The 22,985-nt window shown below is 38.8% G+C and overlaps 1 protein-coding gene across 1 annotated transcript; it reads right to left on the bottom strand.

Annotated features, from left to right (window-relative positions):
* Window positions 1–2,061: 2,061 nt before the first annotated feature.
* Window positions 2,062–22,692, bottom strand: aff3 (AF4/FMR2 family, member 3). The gene is made up of 19 exons (XM_042001779.1): window positions 22,551–22,692; window positions 21,104–21,148; window positions 18,077–18,157; window positions 17,405–17,438; window positions 17,253–17,310; window positions 15,831–15,882; window positions 15,072–15,106; window positions 14,749–14,938; window positions 8,710–10,686; window positions 8,488–8,606; window positions 8,192–8,363; window positions 8,004–8,113; window positions 6,825–6,888; window positions 4,816–4,952; window positions 4,643–4,714; window positions 4,442–4,535; window positions 3,629–3,678; window positions 3,321–3,526; window positions 2,062–3,228 (listed from the first exon to the last, which is right to left on the bottom strand). The coding sequence occupies exons 1-19, from the start codon at window positions 22,620–22,622 to the stop codon at window positions 3,107–3,109; spliced, it is 3,690 nt and encodes a 1,229-aa protein (XP_041857713.1). The 5' UTR covers window positions 22,623–22,692; the 3' UTR covers window positions 2,062–3,106.
* Window positions 22,693–22,985: the final 293 nt, after the last annotated feature.

Genomic DNA, 22,985 nt, shown 5'->3' with positions numbered 1-22,985 from the left:
ACATATAAAATCCACTTTGTTCAAGTCCAGTCTGTTTTTCAGTGTGGCATCATTAAGTTTAATATTATGATCTTGATGTCCACTACAGCATAAGTACTATTCTTTAAAGGTACAAAAAGTATGACAGAAAAACATAAATTTTGTCTACCTCTTGCTTGCTCCTTTCGTGGCCATTTTGAAGATGAATTACAAGTGTCACAGCCAAACACATGCGATCTTTACACATCTTTAGAAGACAATACGATCTGACACAGCATTTCGAAGGAGTACAAGGAGGTGTACGCAAAGAAAATGCCCACAACAGGGGACAGGAGTCAGTGAACTGTGGCTTTTATTAAGAAAAAATAAAATAAAAATGTACACAACTTCCGGTTTTCCTGTATGTTTTCATGGCTAACTTGATTATTGTATCCCGGCTTTTTTTCAGCTTCAAAATTTGTTGTAATACTGCCACTACGCGGACAATAGAGTACATACCATCTAAATTTACTACAACAGGTCACGGAAGCTCTTTATCAGTTTTAAACCACATGCTCTGGGACATTGTATCCACTCTGCACGCCAACAAGCGTTAATATGTGGTGTAGGGCTGCTTTTGCTGAACAGTTAGCTATCAGATGCTGTTCACCTTAAAGCGCGATAGTTTTTCTTTACAGTTGGCCTGTCAGACAATGGATCAGTAACGCTGTAAAATTTATTTATCTATTGTTTAAATACCCCCTGTGTGTGTGTGTGTGTATACTGTCTCGCTTTGAGCTCCGCTGTCCTCAGACGGCACAGGTCCGTCGCGACGGCAACTGTGACGCATAGGCACGTGCAGCTTGAAAGAGCCAGCAGCAGCTTTACCGTGACAACAACAATCCTATAGGCTGGAGTCATAAGAAAAAGTGAAATGGCACATTATGTCCCGGCTGTTGCGGATTTCCCACAACAATCGGAAGCACAATGGATAGTCGTGAAATAATCCTACTCGAAGCCTGATCTGGTTTGGGCACGTGAACTGTTAGTCTTCTGTCATTAATTAAAGCAGAATGGGGAAGAATATAAAATCTTAAATTTGTCAACTACATAAAACCTTCATTAAAGGGTACAACAAGTTTAATTCCAGGGAATTATAAATTAAATATCTAGGATGCTGTTGACCCTGTCCCAAAAAGTGATCTTATTGGTTGTCTTCTGTTGCTATGGTACCAGACATCAGATGCTGAGGCTTCATGTATGACATCCATGTCAGTGTGATGCAGAAATGGTTAATTTCAAACAATTTATCTTTACCAACTGTATGTACATGTATTATTCATGTTGTTGCGGTACACAAACCTGTTGATAGTAGCATCACCCCACTGCGTTTTGATAATTCAAAGAGCAACTCTGCATACAGTAAATTCATGAGTAAAGATTTTGTTTATAGAAAATGGCAAAGCAAGTTTTCTAGCACAGTGGTTCCCAATCTGGGAGCTTGACATTATTGTTGTCAATGAAAAGGCGGTCCTGCAGAAAAAGGTTGGGAAACACTGATCTAGTAGATATGTTTAGGGTAAGCTTCTAGGGGAAAATGGAATAAGTCAATGCAATGTCCTCTGAAGTGAAAAACACAACGTTTTGTGTACGTGTTAATTGTAAAAAAAAAAAAAAAAAAAAAAAAAGAATGAGAAGTGCCTCTTTGCACTTGGTATGCTTCAGTACACTAAAGCTCCCTGGAAAAAGCTTAAATAAACACAATTAAATACTATAAATAAATACATAAAGACAGTAAAACCAGGAAATTCAGCGAGGTGTTCATTAGACACCTGCAGACATTGATTTGTGAATGAATGTAGGACAGCCTCTTTAATCAATAACTACCTGAAATTATGCCTAAGTCACAGTATCAAAGAGAAGCTTACTGTATATACATCTACAATCATTCATTTGTAAGTTTCCTAGGTACATGACCTAAAATAAAAACTGAGAATTCAGGGAAAATTCCTTTAAGGAAAAAAATAATAATAATAATAAATAAATAAATAAACAATAATAAAACAAAAATGAAAAGCATTAATTTATTTTTATTTTTCTTCCTAAAAACAAATTTTCCATCGGGTATTGCACAGTAAAAAAAAAAAAAATACAAGTGAAAATATTAGATACTTTCTATGTCAATAAGAGAAGTCTGTGCAGGTTTCGTTCATCCAGGTCATGGCATCCAACGTAGGAATCAAGTCAGCTGGACAGAGTTTAGACATTTGTCTCTCATCAAGAAGAGCTTTTTCAGTTCTGATAGAGATAAATAGAGAGATTTCATGTGAGTGAAACCGCTGATGTTTTAGAGTCTACAACTGCCATTGAGCATTGTGACCCACATGAAGTCTTCTTAGAAAGACCATTGTCTGTGATTTTACTTGAGGCTAAGAATAAATAGTTGTTTGGATAGCTGTGGGGATGTTATTGTAGGTAGGGGAGAGGTGATGTTAAGTGTTAGGTTCTTTGTTATGTGAAGGTTTCTCTACTTTGTCTACTTTGCCATCTTTCTATTTCACTCTGAGACCTCAGGTGAGTCACCACTAAGATTATAGACTGTAAAATATCAGCGACTTCACTGGCTACAAAAGTAAAATCTCCCACTAAATCCACCAGAAGTGAAGGTGCTCTTCAATATGAGAACTAAATGTTTTCAAGAAACTAAACCGAATCCAGTCGATTGGATTCATTCCATGTTGGATCATTAGGAGACGTTTCCTGCTATGACTGATTGGTTTCTTGTTTTGGCCCCAACAAAAAAATTATATGTGTCTTCACACATATATTTTCACATATATTTTGTGTTCTTTGAGGTCCAGAATATAATTGGCAAATTATTACACACCACACGTTCAACTCCTCTAATTAATCCAAGAATGAAGATTGATACATGCATTGTAATTTTTGCTCTTTTAAAAAATTTTGCACAAGTATCGTGTTATATTTACCCCAACATGTGGCTTTGTGTGATTTAATGCACATTCCTTTCACTACCACAACAATTAGTGCTGTCCTGTTAGCTGCACAGATATCCAAAGTTTTATCTCCTCTGCAGTAAATGGAGGCTTGAGAGACAGTGGTGAGGTTAAAGTGAATCCTCTTCATGTTAGTTAAGTTTGGCACTAATGCGTATCCACTGAAGAGCCTGCCTGGTGTATTGGACAGCGTGCGCAATGCTACTATGAAGAGTCAATGGCCCAGACAAAGTATTCAAGTAGTTGAAGAACTCTGTAATGAAAACATGGCATAGAAACTCTTAAACCCGAAAGCAGTGAAAAATGCAGCAAATTTAATAAGTATGCTGAAAAATATTTTTTCACCTTTATTCTCCTTTGCAAGGTTGTCTGCAACCTCCCAGTACTCATAGCTGTATAAGACACTGCTGGTAATGTTTAGGTGATTTGCTGCCATCTGGTGGATACGTTGGGGAATGCTTATAAGAGATGCAGGGCTACTTCCTCCATGTGAAACCCGACCATGGTGTTTTGTATTTGGAGAAAATGAAGACGGCGGTCCTCCAATATCCCTGGACATAATTACAGTGATGAAGATCAGTTGGGTTTCAGTGGCTGAAATTAAGCTAGATATATTAAATAGAGAGACTTTGATACAGTTGTGAATTGCTTACTTTCCACACTCATTCCAGGAGGGGGGTCCTGTAGGCACTTTGGGAGAACTCTGTAATAGCACCAAGACAAAGCCTATTTAGTCACACACACTTATGGTACAATGCAAAATTCTTGAGCTGCCTTGAACTATTTGAAACATACAGTATTTAGGAATACGGCATATAAGGCAAAAACAGTATGTACAGTACATTGAAAATCAATATTTGGTATGAGCACATTTATTCATCATTATGTTTTTTTGTAATGTTTTCAAGTAGTCTTCAGGAATAGTTCTTCCAGCTTCGTGAAGGACATTTAAAAGCTCTTCTTTTTCTGCTAGCTGCCATTTTTTCCCACTCTGTCAAGATGATTCCACAGTGCTTTAATAATGTTTCTGATGAGGCTACAGTAAACAGATTAATCAGCTGTCAGTCCAGATGCATTTCTTAACTCTTGTTTGTCTTTGTTTTATTTTTCCTGATTTCTTAAGGACTTCACTTTCAGATCCCATTCATATACTGTCAATGTTTTTTTTCTTCTTTTTTTTTTAAGTCTGCCATCCAATTGTCCAGTTTCCTCAAATTTTTGATGGCAAACTCCTCATCACACTGAGATGTAACTTTTCAGTTAATAGCTCAATGGGAATCATCTTGTTGGTACAAAAATACTATTTTATGTCAATGAAATTGCGTTATCTTTAGCATTTTGCTACAACTTAATTTAAAAAAATTACAAGAAAGTTTGGGTCAATGATAGCAAAATGGTAGAAATGAGGGATGTACTGTAAATGTAAATGTTCCACCTAACATTAAGTTGTCTCTGTTTTAAACTACCTTAAAATAATCGAGCAGCACTTTAGAGTATCTCAGTGCATGATCCTTCTTTAAACGAAACATCTGCCAGTAAAGGAGGGCAAGGCATCGGAAACTGTGGACACACAAAAACAAGTCAGACAGACCACAAATCATCCCCAAAATGTAAGTCCTTCGTTGGGATGATAGATGCAGCATAAACAGAGGTGATGGCATACGCACCACAGAACTGCCAGCTGTTTGTCTTCTTGTCTTGCCCCAGGGCCAGAGTGGCTCTTTATTCTCATTGCGTACCTTTAAAACACAGGACTATTAGTGGAGCTGTAGCTTGTGTTTGCCTGTGCATTCTGGCAACAATTACAAATGTTTTTGCATCATTAGTCAATATAATCCACCTAATCAGCTCCACTGTCTCAGAATACATTGTATAAGGAGACTTTGCCTCGAGGGGCCCTTCTTCCATTGCTTTCCCACATTCCATGAAGGAGAGAGCAGCGTCAACGTAGTTCACAGCCTTTCCCAGCTTGTCCACCTAGGAAAAAAATACAAACATTAAACCTGCAAAAAGGGAAGCTAAAATTGGAATATTAAATTCCATCCAGCAATTCTTTTGCCGCTTATCCAGGTCGGGTCGCAGGGGTAGCTGCCTAAGCAGGGAAGCCCAGACTTCCCTCTCCCCAGCAACTTTGGCCAGCTCATCCGGGGAGATCCTGAGGTGTTCCCAGTCTAGCTGAGAGATATAGTCCCTCTAGCGTGTCCTGGGTTTTACCTGAGGTCTCCTCCCAAAGGGGCGTGCCTGAAACACCACACCAGGGAGGCGTCCAGGAGTCATCCTGACCAGATGCCTGAGCCATCTCATTTGGTTCCTCTCAATGCAGAGGAGCAGCTGCTCTACTCTCGGCACCTTCTGGATCACTGAACTTCTCACCCTATTTCTAAGGGATGTGTAGGAAACTAATTTCGGCTGCTTGTATTCATAATCTTGTTCTTCCAGTCAATACCCACAGCCTATGACCATAGGGGAAACTAGGAACATAGATTTACTGTTAAATAAAGACCTTTGCCTTTTGGCTCAGCTCCTTCTTCACAACAGACCAGTGCAGAGTTCGTATCACTGCAGATGCTGTTCAGATCCACCTATCGATCTCCCACTTCATCCTTCCCTCACTTGTGAACAAGCTCTACCATCTACACCACCCGAGTCCAGAAGAGGGCCAGACAGGGGCCCTCAGAGGGCCGACCCCAACCACCCGGGCAATGCACTGTTTGTACCGCTTCCATCAGGAAAGGAACATTAAAACCAGCACAAAAAGATTCAGGCAGCTTCTTCCCCAGAGCTGTGACAGCAATAGCCTCCCTTTTTACTTATTTTTTTACTTATTTTTACCTATTTATGTTTGCCTGTTATATTTCTATTTCCTTATTTATGAATGCTTAAGCAGAGACTCCTCACAATTTTGTCATGCTTGAATAATGACAATAAAGATCTTGAACTGAAATACTTGAACTCCTCCACATGGGTTAGGACAGCAAACCACATTAAATTACATTAAATCACAAGATTAAATTCGTATTCTTAATGTAATTACAAGTTTCTTGAATAAAGTTAATAAGGACATACATTAATCTTCCAAACATTCAATAGAAAGACTTGTCCAGGAAGAAAGTAATAATTATTTTACATTCTGACATTGCTCTGTTTACTTGGTCAATTTACTTATTTATTGCATCTGTGAAATAGTTTAACAACACAATACAATGTTTTTCTCTTTACTTGTGTCTATATTTGTCCTGTTGGATCTCAGTACTGATTTTGATACCATTCATCACAATATTCTGTTTTAGGAGCTGGACATATCATTTAAACATGTAAAAGATATCACAACTTATATCACAAAATTCTGCCAGAACATTAAGATTGCATTTGTGCTGTTTCAATTTTATTATGCTTTGGAACTGCTACATATAGAAAACATCTCCACATGATGGGGGTCAATTAGCTTCCTGGTCTTCCCGTATTTTTCTTTTACTGGCAACTATCAACCTAATTAGAACCATACCATATGTTACCATAAAGGTGTTATTGACAAAAGATCAATATTTCATTTTTTACATGTTTCTTTATTACGTGATACTGCACTGTTGTATTATGAAGGGATTAAAGACCTTCATAAAACAAATTTCCCTTTGGGGGACAATAAAGTATATTGCATGTATTGTATCGTAGTATACTTGTAATGCAAATACATGTTTAAGGTTTAGATGCTTATTGAAATTAGACCTTAAGCTAATTAGAAGCTTTTAATTTTATGTCAGGTGAAAGAAGGGGAAAATAGTTTTCCCTAAAGAATATTTCATTAGTGTTTGAATGACATTGCTGTTCATACACATATTAAAAACCCACCATTGCATCAGCGCGATGTTTCATCCGTTTAGCTTCATGTAAGTAGTACTCAGCGTGGTGAGGACTAAAAAAATAGAAACACACATAAAATACAAAGAGTTCAGTGTTTCAGTGTTGAGGACTAAAAATATATAAACACAAATGAAAAGAGTTTAGTGTTTCCCCCCCAGTGTTGGGTGGGTTGACAACACTGACCCAACATCCATCCATCCATAATCCATCAGGATGTCATGGATAGATAAACACACTAATAATAATTAGTCTATTTACTATTCAGTTTAACTTACATACAGGCTTAATAAACAAGATGTCAATCTCATCAACCTTAAAATCAGCAACAGGTAACCTACCCATTCCAGTATGAATATGACAAGTCTGAATAATTTAGAAACATCATGTCATGTGACAACAACACTCCGCTGTGAAGTCATGTTGAATTTCGCAAAGCAATTTTCTAAAAATGACCTTAATATTTTGATAAAAAAATAACACTCTGGACAGAAAAAAAAAGTTTTATAAAGTTTATAAAAAACGTTTAAAATGTCCTGATGAATACAGTTTAATTCAGAGGAGTCACTATAAATATTCTTAATGTTCAGATCTCTGATAATGTGTTGTTAATAAAACTTACAAAGAATAATGGATCTAATTTAAGCTGTAATATGACTCAGAAATGACTACACTGAGAGTAGTTTCAGATTGTTAAGATGGACATGAAGTTCTCGGCTTAGCTTCATCGTTGGACTACGAGTGTTTCTATCTTCACCTCCCTGGGAGAGTGTTTTTAAAAAAACTGATATTTAATATGATTTTTCAGCTGACTGACGTTTTTTCTGACGCACACGCTTGCTGATGGATGTGTAATTACCTGTGTGTGTGTGTGTGCATGTGTCTTAGCATGTGGCTTCAGGGTGGAACTCACAGAGCGACACAGCTATCATATGCTGTTATGTAATTCAGATAAATAACATCACAATGTTTAGTTTTTAATAAAAGGACGAAGTGTAAACCTCTTCTTGGCTCTCTATAGAATATGAGATTAGGGGGGCATCCCCGCAATATAATGGTAGGGGAAACACTGGAGTTTTAAATTCTCATGAGTAAATTACAATAAATACCCTGCTCTCTTTATATGTGAGAAGGAGGGAGCTCTGGTTGTGCAGCCATGTGTGGACTCACCTTTCTTGGTTTGGCACAGTCCCTCTGTGACTAGAAGGGCCCCAGGAGGACTCAGACTGTGGTTGGGGCTGTTGTGACACTTTTACACACTCCACCTCCATCTTGGGTTGCTGTATGCAGGGACATGGAAATTAATTAAAAATGCTGCAAACAGTAAAGTCATCTGAACAAGTATGAGTTAGTGTTACCTTTACAGCAGGATCTTTGTTCTTCTCTTTGTTTTTCGGGGTGTTTAAGTGATGCTGCTCTGCAGTCTTTGTTTTGGAGGTAGGCTTGTTGGACTCAGGGCTCTGGGGCAGAGGAGACAAGGGAGACAGGGGAGACACTGGCCTCTTGTTGTCCAAGTACTCCTCCAAGTGCCTGTCACATACATACATTGCATTGATATAAACCAATATTATAGGGAAGAAAATTTGAACACCGGTTTGTGCATGCAGCATAATTCCACATCAATTTATGAGACAAGAAAGGTTATATTTCCTACCCATTGTGCATCGTCTCAGTTACAAAGTTCTCAGCTGTGAGTGATTCTGTATTCTCTGAGAGGTCATTAGTATAAGAAAGTCTCCTCTTGCTGTCTCTCTGTGATACACCATTCTCCAACTGGTCACACAGAAACAAACACAAGTTTAAATAAGCTTCATATTTATGGGTGTAAACTTTTATAGCTGCACAAAGCAACGCAGGAGGAATACTTGTTGTCTACCTTGCGTTTCCTTTTGCTGTCTTTTGCTGAAGTTTCGGGGACACACGTTTGTTTCATAGCCTCTCTTGGCTTGTCCTTAGTTGGTGATGAGGACGAGGAAGAAGGTAGTTTCTTTGTAGCAGAATTTGTAGTGCTGTCTGGGACCCTCTTGAGAAGACAGAGGTCTATTTGCACTACCAGATTTCTCAGCCCCCGTTGGGAGGTCGGGGCCGTCTTCTCAGTTCGCCCAAATGGGACGAGGGTGTAGAGTTTCTGCTTCTCCTCACTTTTCTGCCCCTCACCAGGATGACCTGTGCTGGATTGTCTGGGTGGCACCACCTTTGGCCTGACACCATCAGGTCTACCTGGGTCCTGCTGCCCTTTTTTGGTGAGTTTCTTATGAGAGGTGGAGTCAGCTGAAACTTTGCCTCTGACTGGAGGCTGAAATTCAGATTCAGAGTCTGAGTTTGAAGAGGAGGACTGTAAGGACGATGATGATGAGGATGATGTGGACGATCTACCAGGAGTTGGAGAGCGTGAGGACAGAGTAGGTGATGGTTCTAACTCTCTGTCCTCACTTCTCCCTCCTGTTTTTGTCCTGCCCTGACCTTGTGAGTCGTCTCGAACTCTCTGTTTGGCCTGGGATGTTTGCCATTCACGCGCCTGCTCCCGATTCCTCCTGTTTTCTCCTCTCGCTGTCTCCTCTCTTCTCCTCTGCTCTGTTGCTACCTCCTCCTCTTCCTCCTCTTCTTCTGCTGAACTTTGGATCCAGGGGCGTCTCAGTAGCTGCTCCTCCGCCAGTCTCCTTTCTTCCTTTCTCTCCTGCTTCCCTTGCTGTTTTCTATGGGGCCTGTCCTCCTTTCTGTCTTGTTTCCTCCCCTCTGCTTGTGTCAGATGATCTCCTCTCTGTTCCTCTTCCTGTGACTTTTCTTGGATCTTTCTCTGTGAAGTCTTTGTGTGATTGACATGCACAGGGTTTAGGGTTGAAGCCTCCCACGACTTGGACCTATGTTTCAGGCGAGAACTGGGCCCAGAGCTCGACCCAGTACCAGAATTACTAACAGCTTTTGAGGTAGATTGGGAATGAGAACTATGACCAGTGTTAGTTTCACGACTAGTGGAAACTGAGTTCTTTGTTCTTGTAGGGCTATGAAGTGAATTCTCATGACAAAGAGGCCACCGTTTCTGGCTGGATCTGCTTCCTTTGATTTGTTCAAAATGTGATGTGTTTTTAGCTTTGTAAGCTTCAGAAACAGGCTTGGAGCTTGGATACAAAGTAGGCTGGTTTCTAGATTTGTGGCTGTGACTCTGACTAGAAGTTAAAACTGGAAATGCTTTTGATTTGCTTTGCCTTTGGTCTTTGTCCTGTGTGGGGCGAGACTTGGACCTGTGATGATGAGACTGCTGATGATGATTGTTATCTGTGAGCTTACTCTTTGTATTGGTGGTAGGCAACGGAGCAATCCATTGCCTAATTTTTGTCCTCTGGGGGTTAGATGTTAGACTATGATGTGCTTGACGCTGATCCTGATACTCAGGGTAATGACAAATCCTGGGAGGAGCAGGTAAACTGGGACTTGGACTTCTTGGAGGATTTTGAGGTAAAGGACTAGGGCTACGGCTAGCTCTTGTGCTTCCACACGGACTTGGGCAAACACTTGGAAATGGGCTGGGGATTGGGCTGTGCCTTGGACTAGGGGTAGCACTTGGACAAGTGCTGGGGAATGGACTGGGGCTAGGGCAGTAGCTGTAACCAGGGCTAGGTAAAGGGTTGTTGTTGCTGTAATTAAACTGTGGGCTGGGAATGGGGCTTTGGCTAGGGCTGTACTCCTGATCACTGTCCCATGATCTGGCTGGTGATGGGGCTCGCTGGGTGTGAGGAGAGGGATGGCGCCCTTGAATGTTCTGGGAGGGATCTTGTTCAGCACTGGCAGATTTTTTATGAGATTTCTTTAGCCATTTATCCAACTGCCACTGGGTAGCAGGGAGGTGATCATTCTGCACACAGAAAAAGAGACAAAGAAAAGTATTTGGTTTGAATCTTTGTAAACAGTTAAACATAAAAAGTACCAAGGGTTGTTTCATCATGCAGTTATATACACATAGATGGACTGTTATTATTTATGTAAACATTTCCTTTCTGTTATGCAGAATGATTTTTTTTATATTATACATATCGCAACATAATCAAAGAAGAAAAAAAAACTCCTAAAATGAGGTAAGTATTATCTCTGAACAATAACACATGACATATTACACTGTGTCATTATTCATTTAACAAAAACTAGGCCAAAATCCCAAAGCAGTTTGTGGAGAGTGAAGTTAATTCTTCCATTAGAATAAAAAATATAAGCAACAGCAAAGTGCTGTTAATGAAATGTGCTTGATGAACTGATTATCCGCTCTATGAAAGTAAATGTTTTGGCAGGTTGCTGGTCTAAAGCATTCAGTTGTCAGAACATCAGCAATGATATTAGAGAAGCAATTATTGCTGCCCATGAACCTAAGAATAGTTATACAACCTTTTTACAAAAACTAGAGCAAGTGGAAAACATTTCAAACAATTGCCAATTTTCTGTGATCTTGGACATCACTGCAAGTTCACCCCAAGTTCAAGTTGTGCAATAAAATAACTACAGAAATAAAATCATAAACAAAACCTTTTTCTAGCCTCATCTCGCATGTTAAATGTAAAGAAGCATATTTAGATAAATATGGCTTGTTTGGGGGGAGGGGGGGGGGGGGGTGTGGTTGCCAGAAAACCTCTTCTTGTCTATAGAAAGAACACTAACACAGTTTAGGTTTGCAAAGCTGCATCTGAACAAGCCACAAACATCTGTAGCTATGTAAGTTTGGACACACTATAGAGCAAACTAGGTTTTTTTTTGGCCATGATGTACAGCGTGACATTTAATGAAAACCAAATGTAGCGTATCAGCAGAATAAATCATTCCTAAAATAATTCTGGTGCTATCAGTGCAAAAAATGTTAACCTGTTCATATAACTGATCTTTCTAGCAAAGAAAACACAAACAAAAAAGAGTGGATTTTTAAACATGCTGAAGCTCTAATCACAATATCTATGTAGTATTAAGTAAGAAATTTTGCTACAGGGCTCAAATTAAAACCACATGCTCATTTTTTTAGTGGATTAGGATTAAGTAAAAACCTATATAATTTTGTTGATATTGACTGTTTAACAATAATGAAATCAACAAAAATTTCCTCCCTAAAACTCAATTTTCAAAACATCAGTATTTCCAGTATTTTTTACTTATTGTGACAAGATGTTCACTCTGTGTAGTGTGAACATAGTTCTAATATATTGAGGCTTGCATAATAAATGCACTTTCACAGATTTAGCTAATAATAAAAAACAAATAGTTTCAACAATAAAATTTTTAAATGTTTTCTGACTGTAAATTGTACATGAATATTTGTTTTACTTTTCATGTGCGTTACATAAAGGATCATAAGAAGTTATAAAACTATATGATTTAATTAAAACAAAACATATTCACACTATTCTCTTGGTTTAGTTATTTCACATCAGTTATTTTAGTTATTTTTCACCTTTTCTGTCTTTGTGATTTCTTCATTCTGTAGCCATTTTATTAGATAAACACATGAAATCCTATGCAATCAAATGGAAAAACTGTGATGTTTTTGTATTGTTCACTTTTTGTGGACACTGCAAAATGTGCTTTTTGTTGGTGGTTTACTGGATTCTTTTAGAATGAAAAGTGTTCACCTCTTATTGTAAATATACACTCAATCAGCCACTTTATTATGTATACCTGTTCAATTGCTTGTTAAAACAAATACCTAATCAGCCAATCGCATGGCAACAACTCAGTGCATTTGGGCTTGTAGACATGGTAGAAACGACTTGCTGAACTTCAAACTGAATGGAGAATAAAGGGGATTTAAGAAACGTTGAATGTGACATGGTTGTTGGTGCCAGAGGGGCTGGTCTTAGTTTTTCAGAAACTGCTGATCTACTTGGATTTTCACACATAACCATCTTTAGGGTTTACAAAGAAAGATTTGAAAAAGAAAAAAATATATCCAGTACAGTAACTCAAATAATTTGCCATGCAGAATTCCATCTCTGAATGCACAACACATGAAACCTTGAAGCAGATGGGCGACAGCAGCATAAGACCACTCTAGGTGTCCTCCCTGTCAGTTTAGAACAGGAAACTGAGGCTACAAGTCATGCAGGCTCACCAAAATTAAAAAACAGAAGATTGTAAATGCACTGCCTGATCTAATGAGTCTCTATTTCAGCTGCCACATTCAGTGGTAAAGTCTATCCACCAGCTGGCTGGTGGTGGTGGTGAAATGATGTGGGACTTGCGTCGGACCCTTTAGAACCAACTGCATCGTTTAAATGCCACAGCCTACCTGAATACCTGAATTATTGGTGATCATGTCCATGGCTACTACCAGCAGGATAATGCACCATGTCACAAAACTCAAATCATCTCAAACTGGTTTCTTAAATATGACAATGGGTTCACTGTACTCTAATGGCCTACACGATCACCAGATCTCAATCAAGCCCGTTTGGGACGTGGAGGAATTGTAGAATCTCATCATGGATGTGCAGCTGACAACAGCAGCAACTTTGAGATGCTGTCATATGAATATGGAACAAAACCTCTCTGAGGAATATGTCCAACACCTTGTTGAATTTATGCCTCAAAGAATTAAGGCAGTTCTGAAGGCAAAAGGAGCCCAAATCAGTACAAGTAATGTGCACCTAATAAAGTGGTTGGTGAGAGTATAACACAACCTCTACATGTCTTAATAAAATCCATTTAAAGTACACAACAATCACAGCACAAATTCCTTTACTGGTTCAAATAAAATATTAAAATTTCAAATGACAAATCCAGTTTATGACTCAAGCCTAAAAAAACTACATTCCAACTGAAGATATAATCTCCCTTCAATATCCTACTTATTATGTGGACTCACATTTACAGGGGATTTAAACTCTGTGCTTACAGCAGAGCTAAATCTCCATCCAAATATGCCAACTAAGTCACTTAATGTTTGCTTGACAAATTACTTCCAAAATGTAAGAATAAGAAAGCAGAAGTTTTTACTTAAGCATAAAAACAAAGAGGGTACTCACGGCCAGAAGGTAAACTTCTTCCTCTCTTACGCTTCTCTCTTTCTGTCTGACCAGGAGCTAAATTAAACCCCTACTCCTCAAGCCAAACAGTGACGCCCCCATCTCCACCCAAACCCTCTAACCCTTCACTCCCCCTCCTCTCAATCTTCACCCTCTTTCCAGAGAAGACACTGCACCTCTTGTACCGTCTCCTCTGCCCTCCCTCCCTTTCCTCCTTTCCTCCCTTTTTCTCTCACTACCTGGAACTTTGAATTCGCTGCTTCGACAACTCCAGCCCCCATCTCTTCCCTGGGAGACACTCAAACACTCCATGTAAATGAAGAACACATGGTACACACCTACTCCCCACCTCCAACACCCTCCCTTTCAGTTCTATAGGGGCCCAAAGCAGTGCAATTTCAATAATACAGCCTGCTATGTCACACAGGGCCTTCCATTCATAAAAGAGGAATGGGTTTCCCCCCTTTACTACACACAGTACATGTCTCAACCCTCACAATGACTCCAAAAATACCTGCCATAATATATTTGTATTTATTTGAGATGATAAAAGACAAATGGTTCCATATCACTCTGTGCACTATTGATTTGAAAATTAACTCTAGTTGTACATGTCAACATAAACTCAGTTCTTGATGATATCCACCTCCTGAGGGCTTTCCTTTAAGACTCAGCCTGTTGACATGACACAGAGGCTCTAATTCCCAAAGCTACCCCTGCTCCACGACCACCAATCACTTTCCTCCAACTCACATGCATTCCTCATTCCTCTCTCCCTTCCCACACCTGCTGTCAACTGCCTCGAGGCCACCACTCCCTGTAGAGACTTCATCCAGAGGCACACAAGCAGAGGAAGAGAGACAGAGGCAGAGAGGATGGAAAATAGAAAGGAAAGCTGAGCCATCAGTATTTGGTACCTCCTTGTTTTTGCACGGTGGCTGTGTGCTGGCAGGCGATGGAGGATCTGGGTGAACTTCTGGACTCTGGCTGGGGCTGCGGGAATGAAGGCTGCTGCTGTCCGACACTGCAGTGGAGTCTGAGTCTGAAGAGTCCGAGCTGGAATGTCTCACCCGCCTGCCATGTGTGTGTGCTCGCTGTGCTGACAGGCTGTCAGTCAACACACGAACAAACATCAGAGAGGGGTCAATGGAGTTACACAGCCAAGTGGCGCTAAGTTATTCACACAGTTGAACTTATTTTCAAAGCCAACTCATAAAACTTATATCTACAATGCAATTACCTGCATCTGTCCCAGGAAGTGGATTCGTGAATGGCCTTTAGAGACACAAAAACAAAAACTTAGCCTTCACTGCAGCAGCAAAAAGAACATCTTGCTCTCATGTACTACTATTCAAGGTACTTTACATATTTAGGGTATAGGTATGTGAGCATGCTGTGAAACACCACCAGAAAAACAGTTATCTTTCATGAGAAGCTGCCAAAGTCTCCAGTCTTAATGCTTATTTTGCTGTTCCTATATTATTTCACTCTCCTCCTCTGCCTACTCTGGCACACAAAATAACATCAAACCAAATCAAACCCAGTTTTAAAATCACTAAAAAAGACCAGCTCTAACATAAAGGAAATTGAAAGATATCTATAAGCAGAATCAATACTAATTTTAAAATTAGCATCCACTTCAACACTTAAAAAAACTTTTTCTTTTGTGTAAAATATGGAAGTACTTTGAGAGCATTAAAAGAAGTGGGCAAAAAAGGTAGGAATCAGGCTTTCTGGAGAGACTTAGGGGAAAATTAGCAGTTTTCAAAGGTCATCAACAAATTCTTTGAATTGGGGAGAACATTGTTGGAAGAATATTATAAGTTACATTAAGACTGCATGTCAAGGAAAATATAAGAACACAAACTCAGTATTGGAGACAACATGACTCTAAGGAGGCAAAGCACTGTCATATTATATATATATATATATATATATATATATATATATATATATATATATATATATATATATATATGTATGAAAGAAAGTTACCTACCCTTTGAGTGTCATCTTCATCACTGCTCAGCTTCAGATCATCAGCAAGCATCCTGTAGAGTGTAGTGTAAGTGGTAACAAAGTATGTTGGGAGCTTATGTTTAAATAGTATTTCTCAACATCAACATGGTGGTCACCAATCTTCATTAGAGTGGGATTACATGGCTGAAAGTCTAAAAAACAAATATTTTTTGATAAACTTCACATTGCAGCAGCTATTTCCCCTTTTTGTGTGACAGTCTGCTTGAGGTTCTGTCTCTTTTGGTGATTCAAACAGACCAAACAAAGGAAGTTTAGCACCACAACACCATGTGCTTACACACAGTCAACCGGCACGTTTATGTGAGACAAAGGCAAATCAATCCTATCTTGAAATTGACTGTGTGAAAAAGGTTTTTCTGTTTTGTTTACAACACGATGAGAAAAAGAAGATAAAGCTCCTTGTGCTCTTTATATCAACAACCAGATGTATATGAACATATCCAAGCAGATAGCAACATACAGGTTACCAGGAAAGACAATGAAGCAGAAACTTTTACCATCGTGCACATATGCAGGAAATGCCCTTGCATGTGAACATTGTTACCCAATTGTCTTCTAGACATTTTTTAAGGGTTCTGGGAAGAAGATCTCAAAATGTCCAGATGAAAAAATGCAGACATTAGCATTCTCCTCTGGACCATCTCCAGAACATTTCAGGACAACTGTGTTTGTGTAAAAAGGGTTTTAATTTGTAATGTTTTGTTTTAAAACTCCACAGACCTTTTTATACTTAAAAACAAACAAACAAACAAAACACACTACAGAAAAATAAGATTTTGGGGAAATAATGATGACTTCTCTGTTGTTTGAGTCTTTTTTGTATAGTGGTTGGGTTTCATTGTAACCCCCTACCCAAAAGAAGAAGAATAAAGAAAAAAACCTTCACAAGTATGTTTACTGTGCACATCATTGCATTTTATATGAAAAGTTTGGAAGATGGCATGCTCACTGGTAACTCTTTATGAATAAAACCTTGGCTAAAAAGATGGGAGCTAATGTGTGGCATGCAGTTGGCACACAACACACAGAAACACAGAACATGTGTTTCCCATTTAAAAAAAAGGATGTAAAATGTTAACAAACACGAGCACATCAGTCTCCACTGACAACTTTCAGGAATGTTAGGGCACCTTTGACCTGACCTACAGCCTGAAACACTGAAAATTGGTTGACTCACTGCATTACTTCCTTTAATGCTCTCCTTTTCTGTCACTCTTTCCTTTCCATGTGGCTGTTCAAATGATGAGGTTCATAAATATGTTTTACAGTGATGAACATATTAGTCATATGTGTGGTGTATTTTTTTCAACACTGCTTTTGCCATAGCAGAAGGTGAGGTTAGATGACCCTGGTTGGATCATATTCCTCAGACCTCACTTACGATTTGTGAGGTGCTATGCGCGGGTGACGGGTCATTCGCAGCTCAGCCTCCCCCCGACCTAGTAAAGATATTAATCCGTTAACAGGGAAGTGCTTGTAAATTATTGGGAAAACAAAATCTGAATATGAAAATGTATCTCACTAAATACATACTTTGCCTTTGCTGTATAGATGACTGTTTTGGATCCTGTGGAAAGAAGAACAAAATTAAGAGACAGATCTTTACAGCAGATGTAACTGCATTCCTGCAGACAAAAACAAAATGATGCTGTGTTATCTGAATGCAGCTGTGGATAATAAGAACCACCACATCTGTTTACATTGACTGTATGTGGGCCTATATGGAACTATCTTAACTGGTTTCTCTTGTCCATTTACAGATGGCTAATCATCTAACTGCTATGAAGTATCTGCCTACCACAAGGATAAATTTTATGATTGTTACTTTTTAGCTTGTTCATGCAGCCCCTGGACAGAGTTATGAGCAGACATGAAATGTCAGTCCACAGTTATGCTGATGACACTCAGCTCTATGTAGCTATTAGACTAAATTAACTGACATGTAACTGTTTGATAGACATTAAGGATTGTATATAAAAAATGCTCTCTTTTATCTCAAAGAAAACACAGATGCACTGAGCATTGATTCAAAAGCTCACAAATTCAAACTGGGTTACAGAAGTCAGATAGGTGTGACATCACTTTTAACGAATTAAAGACAGCTTGTTTCACTTTGAAACAAAATGTAATCAAACCAGACGATGTATAAATTATGTGTACTTCCCCTTTGATTATCAAACAGAAAGATCAAAAACCCACGCATACCTTGGAGTTGTAGAGAATTCGTTGAGCATGGTCACCCCTTAAGGCTTGCTGGGGTGTCCAGGACTGAGTCATGTCCTGGTCCTGGGGTAGGGGGGAATGAAAGTTTACATAATGAAACCACAGACATTCTAAACTTGTCTTCAGAACTTTCCTCAATTCATTTAGGATCAACTTATTTTTCTAATTCTATTCTATTCTATTCTATTCTATTCTATTCTATTCTATTCTATTCTATTCTACAGTCATTTAGCAGATGCTTTTATCCAAAGCGAGTTACATTTGATTCAAACACATGCAGAGCAGAAGTTCATGTTTGACAGCTGACTTTCATTATCAGCAGTTTTCCACCCCAACAGGGGAAATGTGTCTACATTTAAATGAATGCTAACTTCTGGTGCAGGGTTCAGAGACACGCTTAAAGTGGTTGTGATCAGTCACCGTGCGGTAAAATGAAAACACCACCTTGTCAGGGCTGTTGCTGCACAAATGTATTAACAGGTGCATGCAACAGCAGCTCATTTACTTTGAATGTGAACAAGACTCAAATTGATAACTGAAGTTGAAATCTAATGCACTTGACATGAGACATGATTTTACTTTTTTGGTATTATATTATACAAAAAAGCTACAGGTTTGTGCTGCAAGAAGTAGGCTTATCATCAGCTCCCAGTGCAAAAGATACAAAACAATACTTTCCCAATGTATTATTGACACCTGTAGAATACATATTAGAGCAAAATATGATTTTAATAAATTTAAGTGTTTCCATCCATCACTCATAATTTCTAACAGGAAATAGTGTTGGTATTTACACGGTCTAAGTCACAGTTGGGGGGAGGTGTTATTAACTGTTATCACAGGTTAAGAAGATGTTTCAGTGGTTAAGCTGTGACTGTAGCTGTTGCAACCACTTGAATGTAAATATATCTTGCCTCTCTTGATTTCTTCATATGATTTTTTTTAAACACAGCTTCAACTGTTCCTGGCAAGTTACTTAACTAATTTATTTATTCAAAGTGTACTATGATTAAATTTTCCTAATTCTTTCTCCCTTTATATGGCTAGCATGATGAATGATATATATGTCTACCTAAATTCTTGCTATGTGATGAAGCTCAGATGCAATGTTACTGCATGATGACATGTTTCACCTGCAGCATTTTCCTGTATAACTCAACACAGAAAGGTCCTGTCAAAGTTCAAATAAGCAATATTCACGCTGTGAAGCCACAGTGCTAACCACCACATCACAATGAAGCCTCACTTAAAACACTGAAGCATAGAAAAAAGGGAAGATGTCAGGGGACACCACCGAACAGACTTAATCAAACTGACAGAGAACAGAAGAATCAGCATTTTGCTATCTAAATCAACTGAAGCAAGCTACCCAACAAGTCTGACACAATTCCTGACAGACTCTACTGCATGTAAGATTAGCAACACAACTCCCAGTCCCACCATATTAACATGTTAAACCTTTTACATCACCTCTCCTTTACCACACACGGCCAACCCTGCAGTTTCATTTACTGAAACAGGATGAATAAAAAACTCGAGTTACTGCTCACAGCTGAAGGACTGTGATAATGCCAATCACATGTTCATATCAATACATAAAATGTTTAGGGCCATGATGACTACCTGATAATATACCTGAATATTTATGAAAATATACCTGATTCATTCTTTGCACTCGTCTTTGCAGAACTCCAGGGAAAAGTAGGAACATTGAGGAAGCATTGCATCCACTGAGCACTGTCTTCTCCCCTTTTCTGATTATAATCTCTCCCGATTTGATTTGCCTGAAGTCATACTTAGCCAAACCAGACCTCATAGACACTACTGTGATTATACTGTATATCATTCATTTGCATGTTTGCTGTGATCTGATTCTTCAGATCAGCAACTGTTGACATCTTTGAAAAATCAAGAAAGAAATGTATGTTTTAAATTTTATTACTAATTGTTACAAGAGACAGTTGCATACTCATCATATCCGTATGTTTATTAGCTTAAAAAGTCCCATCAAGCAGCAAAGAACTAGCCTGGATTTGCACAAACCACTTACATATGGTACTTTTTTTTACTTTTTTCAGTGAGATAATGTGTTGCAATTCTTGATCCCCATCATATTTATACTCTTTACCTGTAATACTAATAAGAAAATATAATATTATGTTTTTATTTTATTATAATAAGTGCATGCAAGTGGATTTAGTTGTAAAGATATTAGATTTGAGTTAAAATAATATTTTAAAAAAATCTGAGGCAGCGCATGTGATTACTAAATATGTTCATATGAACCTGGCAGATGTCTATAAATCGTCTCTCCTCCTCACCCCAACCTCCCTCTTCCCACCCACTACAGTGAGCCCTGGAGGGAAAGTGTTTCCTCTCTCTGCCCATCCTTTCACTTCATTATCCCTCCTTCCTCAGTCACCAAGGACACGTCGCCAGCCCTCAACTCTTTCCTTGTCCAACAACAACAAGCTCCCCAGGTGGAGCATCATGTATTGCTATCTTCCTCTTGTCCTTTCCCAACCTATTGTCCATATCTCTATTCCTCTCCTTTGCACCTGTTCTGCAACCCACACTGTTATGCAAGTTTTCTTTTCCTTCATAAATCATCAAGCTTTTTTAATAGAAAGATATGCCCCTTTTAATTTTTATAAGAATAGTGGGAAAATGTATGATTTATGATTAATTTTATACTTTTTTTGTATCTTTTAAAAACATTTTTTTGTTTGTTTTAGACAGTTGGTCAAAAGTTGCCACCTGATAATCTCATCTTGATTACTGGAAAAGATTCAAGTGATAAAATAATGGAAAAAAAAGCTGTGCGAATCAACTGATGCATGCAACGGTTATTTGTAGACCCCTGAGAGCTACTGCTTGTGTTGATTTCTCTACACAATCATGCTAAATAAATGAGTGTAAATTAATCATCAGGTGATTCATAAAATGACAAAGTTGTTCACGGTAAAAACTAGTTTAAGAAATTATAATCAAACTCAAGTAATGCCTTACCTTAAATAGACTTTTGGCACAGCGACTGTGTTTGCTTCTTGCTACCTGGACAAACCGAAGGACAAAGATATTTTAAAAGAACAAAGTATCGCGCAAAGTTAAAACTGACAGCGACTAACAGGGAGTTTTGTGACACTCAAGAGCAACTTTCAGATGCAAATTTTAGATGCTGCACACACTTCCACATGATGTACTGATGAGTAAATATAGTACAGTCTCGCATGAGGTAATACACAGTAAGTAGACCATATAGTTACATTCCTTCACCAACAGTTGCTCTTCTTATGACCCTCCAGACTCTATTACAAAGATAAACTCAGAAAAAGATAATCACCCTCTGCATTTCTCTTCCCGCTTTTTTTCTGGTGCATTCAAAACACTTTACTGTAAGCCTTACTGTCTAACACACACAGTGTGAGAGTTGAAGCACGTTCATGACTCATATCTTCATAATCACAGCTGTAGGCTACAAGATCAGCCGGATGCCACCTCTGATGCAGGCTACTTTCGATTTGCATCCTCAAAGTAACCCCTTTATGAGCACCTCAGCTTGAAACTTATAAAACTTCTTATAGCTTGGTTGCAGACAGCTGTGTGATATCTCCTTTACAAATTACATTTCATTGTAATTTTGGTGACATACTTTTATTTGTTTGCCCCCATGTGTGTAGCATAAACACTGCAGCCTGCATGCACAGGTCTCATTTTGAGTGACAGTGTCTGCAGATGGAAAATAATGAGTATGAGAATTGTCTAACATTACAACCACAAGGCAGTTATGGGGCCATGATGACTAAATAAAAAAAGCAATACAGAGAACACTTTAGCTACCTGTGGTTTTGCACAAGCAGAAGTCTGTCTTACTTCATCAGTTTACATTTACAGGCCCCACATTAGTGTCACTATTATCATGTACAATGTGTTTCTCACGTCCTGTACCCGCATGCGCAGCAGGATACAACTCTGGTGCAATACCCAAATGAGTAAAAGTCCCCAGGGGCCAAACAAACCACAACCCATCATAACACCTGCAACAAGCAGGATGGAGCCATGTATGACTATAACCAGCTGTTGCATTCTTAAAGTATCTAATTACTAAAGTTATGTTCAGTTCCACCTTACTCTCTTGCACATCTGTTCAAGGCGCTTTGAAATTAAATCTTTTTTAAGCACAAACGGCTAAACTCTGTTATAAGAGTCTATATAAAGCTTCCTTATAAGCACTAAACATATTTATACATCCAAACAAAATTCTTGTATTTTTCATGAAAATTCCTGTAATTTGCTGCTGAAATCTACTGGCTCAAATCTGGTGCAAAATAATACCATCAGACTCTTTTAAAAGTCGAAATTCTCATCCATCTATGTGACATATTTCCACCAATACTATATCTAATAACTCATTCCTTTTTATTAGGGTATATTCCTCCTCCACGCATCCTCTCACCTGAGAATATGCGCATCGAAGCAGAAAGCTGACAACAGAAAGTTTCTCTTCGCCACCGAGAGCGGTAGGCATGGTTTCTGGATGGTCAGTGCTCTCCGGTGTCCATAGCAGTGAGGACGCGAGTTAGTGAAAGCGGTGTTTCCTTCACCGTGACGAAGGCATCAGTGGATCCGCCGTACAGCGGCTGCAGAGTTTCTCACTGACGGACACAGAGGGAGATGTAGGCGGGTCGGTAACGTCAGAGATGACACACGCAAAGCTTACGCACGGGAATCACGACCACACACAACAGACTCTGTTCAACACTTAGCTTGGAATAATTAGTTTATCACAGCCAACATACTCATGGTATAACACGTTTTATGGCACCCAGTTCCACTCACAGGCAGTATAAAACTATGGGCAATAGAGACCTCTATTAATGGATATTTGCAT

This window comes from Melanotaenia boesemani, chromosome 12, assembly GCF_017639745.1.
Source record: "Melanotaenia boesemani isolate fMelBoe1 chromosome 12, fMelBoe1.pri, whole genome shotgun sequence".
In the NCBI taxonomy this organism is placed as follows: domain Eukaryota; kingdom Metazoa; phylum Chordata; class Actinopteri; order Atheriniformes; family Melanotaeniidae; genus Melanotaenia; species Melanotaenia boesemani.
Note: the sequence above shows the minus strand (reverse complement) of the source record. Positions and strands in the feature narration are given on the sequence as shown.

What these genes read in the sequence shown, in the direction of transcription:
- aff3 (XM_042001779.1), bottom strand. Translation starts at nt 22,622, where the DNA reads ATGCCTACCGCTCTCGGTGGCGAAGAGAAACTTTCTGTTGTCAGCTTT. An exon ending in GAGACAGTGGAGCTGATTAG is followed by an intron (nt 4,715 to 4,815) that starts GTGGATTATATT and finishes TGTGTTTTAAAG; the next exon opens with GTACGCAATGAGAATAAAGA. An exon ending in AAACAGCTGGCAGTTCTGTG is followed by an intron (nt 4,536 to 4,642) that starts GTGCGTATGCCA and finishes GTGTGTCCACAG; the next exon opens with TTTCCGATGCCTTGCCCTCC.